Source organism: Pristiophorus japonicus, unplaced genomic scaffold, assembly GCF_044704955.1.
Source record: "Pristiophorus japonicus isolate sPriJap1 unplaced genomic scaffold, sPriJap1.hap1 HAP1_SCAFFOLD_689, whole genome shotgun sequence".
NCBI lineage: Eukaryota > Metazoa > Chordata > Chondrichthyes > Pristiophoridae > Pristiophorus > Pristiophorus japonicus.
The window spans coordinates 147,652-153,663 of NW_027254602.1; the positions used below are offsets into that span (position 1 = coordinate 147,652).

General features: G+C 57.5%; 1 protein-coding gene across 1 annotated transcript; it reads left to right on the forward strand.

Moving 5' to 3' along the window:
- The first annotated feature begins 203 nt into the window (after nt 1–203).
- Nucleotides 204–5,806, forward strand: LOC139256186 (zinc finger protein ZFP2-like). The gene is made up of 2 exons (XM_070874131.1): nt 204–328; nt 3,671–5,806. The coding sequence occupies exon 2, from the start codon at nt 3,689–3,691 to the stop codon at nt 4,682–4,684; it is 996 nt and encodes a 331-aa protein (XP_070730232.1). The 5' UTR covers nt 204–328; nt 3,671–3,688; the 3' UTR covers nt 4,685–5,806.
- Nucleotides 5,807–6,012: the final 206 nt, after the last annotated feature.

The window sequence follows — 6,012 nt, forward strand, 5'->3', positions numbered from 1 at the left end:
AGAAAAAGAGGCGCCAGTTGTTGTTGTAGCAAAATGGCGGCGGGCGCGATCCCAGAATGCACCGCGCGGCGCGAAAGCGCTCTATCGGCTGGCTGGGGGCGACCAGTGCGCAGGCGCGGCTGGGAGAAAGGGAGGAGAGGAGGGGGGGGGAATCCGCGCACGCGTATCGGCGGCGGGGGATGGGGTCTGGTGCGCAAGCGCCGTGGCAAGGCCTGAGGCGGGTTGGAGAAGAAAGAGAAAGGAAGCGGGGGGGGCAGAAAAGACATTGAAGAATCCGAGTGAGCGCGGGCGGCCGGCGCGTCAATACTCACACGTGGGCAGGCAGCAGGTGAGTGCGCGTCCGATGCGCCGGGTGCCGGGTGCGGGCGAGGACCGAGCGGGGAGGATGGCGGCGGATTCGGTGGCTCCCCCCCCCCACCTCCCTCCTGCTGCTCTCCGCGGGGCCCAGGGCCGCCGCCGCCTCGCGGGCCGCCAACCGCCGGCAGATTCAAAGGGCGCCGCGCGCAGGCCCCGCCCCCTTCCTCTCGCGCGCGCTCTCTCTCTGCTCTTCCCTTTGTGACGTCTGGCGCTCGTTAGCTCCGCCCCTCCCCCCTTCCTCCACCGCTCCTGGCTCCCCATCGTGACATCATCCGACAGTGACATCATCACCCTCCTGTAGTGATCATCCCCCTCCTGTAGTGACATCATCACCCTTCTGTAGTGACATCATCCACCCTCCTGTAGTGACATCATCCACCCTCCTGTAGTGACATCATCACCCTTCTGTAGTGACATCATCACCCTTCTGTAGTGATCATCCCCCTCCTGTAGTGACATCATCACCCTTCTGTAGTGACATCATCACCCTCCAGTAGTGATCATCCCCCTCCTGTAGTGACATCATCACCCTTCTGTAGTGACATCATCACCCTTCTGTAGTGATCATCCCCCTCCTGTAGTGACATCATCACCCTCCTGTAGTGACATCACCCTCCTGTAGTGATCATCCCCCTCCTGTAGTGATCATCCCCCTCCTGTAGTGACATCATCACCCTTCTGTAGTGACATCATCCACCTCCTGTAGTGACATCATCACCCTCCTGTAGTGACATCATCCCCCTCCTGTAGTGATCATCCCCCTCCTGTAGTGACATCATCACCCTTCTGTAGTGACATCATCCACCTCCTGTAGTGACATCATCACCCTCCTGTAATGACATCATCACCCTTCTGTAGTGACATCATCCACCTCCTGTAGTGACATCATCGCCTTTCTGTAGTGATCATCCCCCTCCTGTAGTGACATCATCACCCTTCTGTAGTGACATCATCACCCTTCTGTAGTGACATCATCACCCCTCTGTAGTGACATCATCCACCCTCCTGTAGTGACATCATCACCCTTCTGTAGTGACAGCACTCTCCTATAGTGACATCATCCACCCCTCCTGTAGTGACATCATCGCCCTCCTGTAGTGACATCATCCTCCTGTAGTGACATCGTCTCCCTCCTGTAGTGACATCATCACCCTCCTGTAGTGACATCATCGCTCTCCTGTAGTGACATTATCCCCCCTTCTGTAGTGACATCATCACCCTTCTGTAGTGACATCATCCACCCTCCTGTAGTGACATCATCACCCTCCTGTAGTGATCATCCCCCTCCTGTAGTGACATCATCACCCTTCTGTAGTGACATCATCACCCTTCTGTAGTGACATCATCACCCTTCTGTAGTGACATCATCACCCTCCTGTAGTGACATCCCCCTCCTGTAGTGATCATCCCCCTCCTGTAGTGACATCATCCACCTCCTGTAGTGACATCATCACCCTCCTGTAGTGACATCATCCCCCTCCTGTAGTGATCATCCCCCTCCTGTAGTGACATCATCACCCTTCTGTAGTGACATCATCCACCTCCTGTAGTGACATCATCACCCTCCTGTAGTGACATCATCACCCTTCTGTAGTGACATCATCCACCTCCTGTAGTGACATCATCGCCCTTCTGTAGTGATCATCCCCCTCTGTAGTGACATCATCACCCTTCTGTAGTGACATCATCACCCTTCTGTAGTGACAGCACTCTCCTATAGTGACATCATCCACCCCTCCTGTAGTGACATCATCGCCCTCCTGTAGTGACATCATCGCCCTCCTGTAGTGACATCATCCTCCTGTAGTGACATCGTCGCCCTCCTGTAGTGACATAATCGCCCTCCTGTAGTGACATCATCCTCCTGTAGTGACATCATCGCCCTCCTGTAGTGACATCATCGCTCTCCTGTAGTGACATTATCCCCCCTTCTGTAGTGACATCATCCTCCTGTAGTGACATCATCGCCCTCCTGTAGTGACATCATCGCTCTCCTGTAGTGACATTATCCCCCCTTCTGTAGTGACATCATCCACCCTCCTGTAGTGACATCACCCTCCTGTAGTGACATCACCCTCCTGTAGTGACATCACCCTCCTGTAGTGACATCATCGCTCTCCTGTAGTGACATCATCGCTCTCCTGTAGTGACATCATCCACCCTCCTGTAGTGACATCATCGCTCTCCTGTAGTGACATCATCCCCCTTCTGTAGTGACATCATCGCTCGCCTGTAGTGATATCATCCCCCTCCTGTAGTGACATCACCCTCCTGTCGTGACATCATCACCCTCCTGTCGTGACATCATCACCCTCCTGTCGTGACATCATCACCCTCCTGTCGTGACATCATCCACCCTTCCGTAGTGACATCATCACTCTCCTATAGTGACATCATCCACCCCTCCTGTAGTGACATCATCGCTCTCCTGTAGTGACATCATCCTCCTGTAGTGACATCATTGCTCTCCTGTAGTTACATCATCCCCCTCCTGTAGTGACATCAGCGCTCTTCTGTAGTGACATCATCCCCCTACTGTAGTGACATCACCCTCCAGTAGTGACATCATCACCTTCCTGTCGTGACATCATCACCCTCCTGTCGTGACATCATCGCCCTCCCTCCTGTTATAACCTCTTCCACCGCCCCCTCCCCCACCCCCACCCTACCTGAGGAAATCTAGAACTAGGGGGCGTAGTCTTAGAATAAGGGGCCGCCCATTTAAAACTGAGATGAGGAGGAATTTCTTCTCTCAGAGGGTTGTAAATCTGTGGAACTCGCTGCCTCAGAGAGCTGTGGAAGCCGGGACATTGAATAAATTTAAGACAGAGATAGACAGTCCCTTAACCGATAAGGGGAGCGGGCAGGGAAGTGGAGCTGGGTCCATGATCGGATCAGGCCACGATGGTATTAAATGGCGGGGCAGGGCTCGAGGGGCCGAATGGCCCACTCCTGGCTCCTGTTTCTGATGTAAACCGTCACGGCGCAGTGACGGGACTCTGCCACCGGGGCGGCGCCAGCGAGCCGAAAGTATTGAGGTCGAAGATCAGCCGTGATCTTCTTGAATGGCGGAGCAGGGGCCCGATGGGGCCGACTGGCCGCCTAATCCTGCTCCCGTCTCTCATGTAAACAGTCACGGCGCAGTGACGGCATTCTGCCCCCAGGGCGGCGCCAGCGCGCCGAAAATAATTGAGGCCCAAGATCCGCCGCGACCTGACCGAACGGCGGGGCGGGCTCGAGGGGCCGAATGTTGCATGCCGCGAGCGACGCTTTTTGTCTTGACGCCCCGTGTTTTCTGCCCCGCTGTCTCTAGGTGCCCCCCGGGCGCGGGATGGCAACGGAAGAGGACGCGGTGGGGGCGGAGGAAGAGGAACCTCCGGCAGCCGCCGAGGAGGAGGAGGAGGAGGAGGAGGAGGAGGAAGGCGTTTCCAGCCGCTCGGACTCCCCCTGCCGCCCGCCGGAGGAGGCCGGCGGGTGGGTGGCGTCGTCCTCGCCGCTGCCGGCTCAGCAGCAGCAGCGACGTCAGCGTTGTGCCCTGCGTCGGCGCCCCAAGACCGGCCGCAAGACCTACATCTGCAGCGACTGTGGCCGCAGCTTCAACAAGTACTCCAACCTCAAGCAGCACCAGCGGGTGCACTCGGGCGAGAAGCCCTTCCGCTGCGCGGACTGCGGCAAGGCCTTCAACCTGCTGTCCAACCTGCGGCGGCACGAGCGGACGCACAGCGGCCAGAAGCCCTTCAAGTGCGCCACCTGCGGCAAGGAGTTCAGCGAGCTCTCCAGCCTCCGGCGGCACGAGCGCACCCACACCGGCGAGCGGCCCTTCGCCTGCCCCTTCTGCGCCAAGCGCTTCAGCCGCTCTTGCATGCTGGTCATCCACCAGCGCACCCACACCGGCGAGAAGCCCTACCAGTGCGCGGAGTGCGCCAAAAGGTTCAGCGACCCCTCCAGCCTGCGCAGCCACCAGCGCACCCACACCGGCGCCAAGCCCTTCGCCTGCCCGCAGTGCGCCAAGCAGTTCCGCTACTCCTCCAGCCTGCTGCAGCACCAGCGCGCCCACGCGGGGGCCAAGCCCTTCGCGTGCCCCGAGTGCGGCCGGGCCTTCGCCAAGTCCTCCATCCTGGTCCAGCACCGCAGCACCCACAGCCAGGAGCGGCCCTTCCGCTGCCCCGTCTGCGAGCGGGGCTTCTCCCGGGCCTCGGTGCTGGGCCGCCACCAGCGGGTGCACAGCTGGCAGGGCGCCCGCACCTGCGCCGACTGCGGCCGGCAGTTCAAGAGCTCCGCCGCCCTCCACGGGCACCAGTGCGCGCCCGAGCCCCAGCCCAGCTGATCGGCGGCGGAGGACGGGCGGGTTAACTCCCCTCTTCCCCCCCACCCCCCCCGGTCGCCGATTGCGCGCGCAAAATTCAGCGCTCCTCCGACCGCACGAGCAAAAACGACTCTCCAATCGCGCTCTCGGCCTCTCCCCTCCGCCATACGTTGTCCTTCTCTCCGTCGCCCTCGGTCCTCCGAGCTCACGGGCAAAAACGACTCTCCGGTCGCGCTCTCGGCCTCTCCCCTCCGCCTTACGTTGTCCTTCTCTCCGTCTCCCTCGGTCCTCCGAGCTCACGGGCAAAATGATAAGAACACCAGGAATCGGAGCCAGGAGTCGGCCATTCGGCCCCTCGAGCCCTGCTCCGCCATTTAATACCATCGTGGCCTGATCCCGATCATGGACCCAGCTCCACTTCCCTGCCCGCCCCCTTATCGGTTAAGGAACTGTCTATCTCTGTCTTAAATATATTCAATGTCCCGGCTTCCACAGCTCTCTGAGGCAGCGAGTTCCACAGATTTACGAGAAGAAATTCCTCCTCATCTCAGTTTTAAATGGGCAGCCCCTTATTCTAAGACCATGCCCCCTAGTTCTAGTCTCCCCCATCAGTGGGAACATCCTCTCTGCATCCACCTTGTCGAGCCCCCCTCATAATCTGATACGTTTCCATAAGATCACCTCTCATTCTTCTGAACTCCAATGAGTAGAGGCCCAACCTCCTCAACCTTTCCTCATAAGTCAACCCCCTCATCCCCGGAATCGACCGAGTGAACCTTCTCTGAACTGCCTCCAAAGCAAAGTGTGTCCTTTGGTAAATACGGAGAGCAAAACTGTGCACGCAGTACTCCAGGTGTGGCCTCACCAACACCCTGTGTAACTGGAGCAAGACTTCCCTGCTTTTATACTCCATCACCCTTTGCAATAAAGGCCAAGATACCATTGGCCCTTCCTGATCACTTGCTGTACCTGCAGACTAACCTTTTGTGTTTCATGTACAAGTAACCCCCAGGTCCCGCTGTACTGCCGCACTTTGTAATCTTTCTCCATTTAAATAATAACTTGCTCTGTGATTTTTTTTCTGCCAAACTGCCTGACCTCACACTTTCCCACATTATACTCCATCGGACAAATTTTTGCCCACTCACTGAGCCTGTCTGTGTCCCTTTGCAGATTTTTTGTGTCCTCCTCACACATTGCTTTTCCTCCCATCTTTGTATCGTCAGCAAACTTGTCTACGTTACACTCAGTCCCTTCTTCCAAGTCGTTAATATAGATTGTAAATAGCTGGAGCCCCAGCACAGATCCCTGCGGCACCCCACTAGTTACTGATTGCCAACCAGAGAATG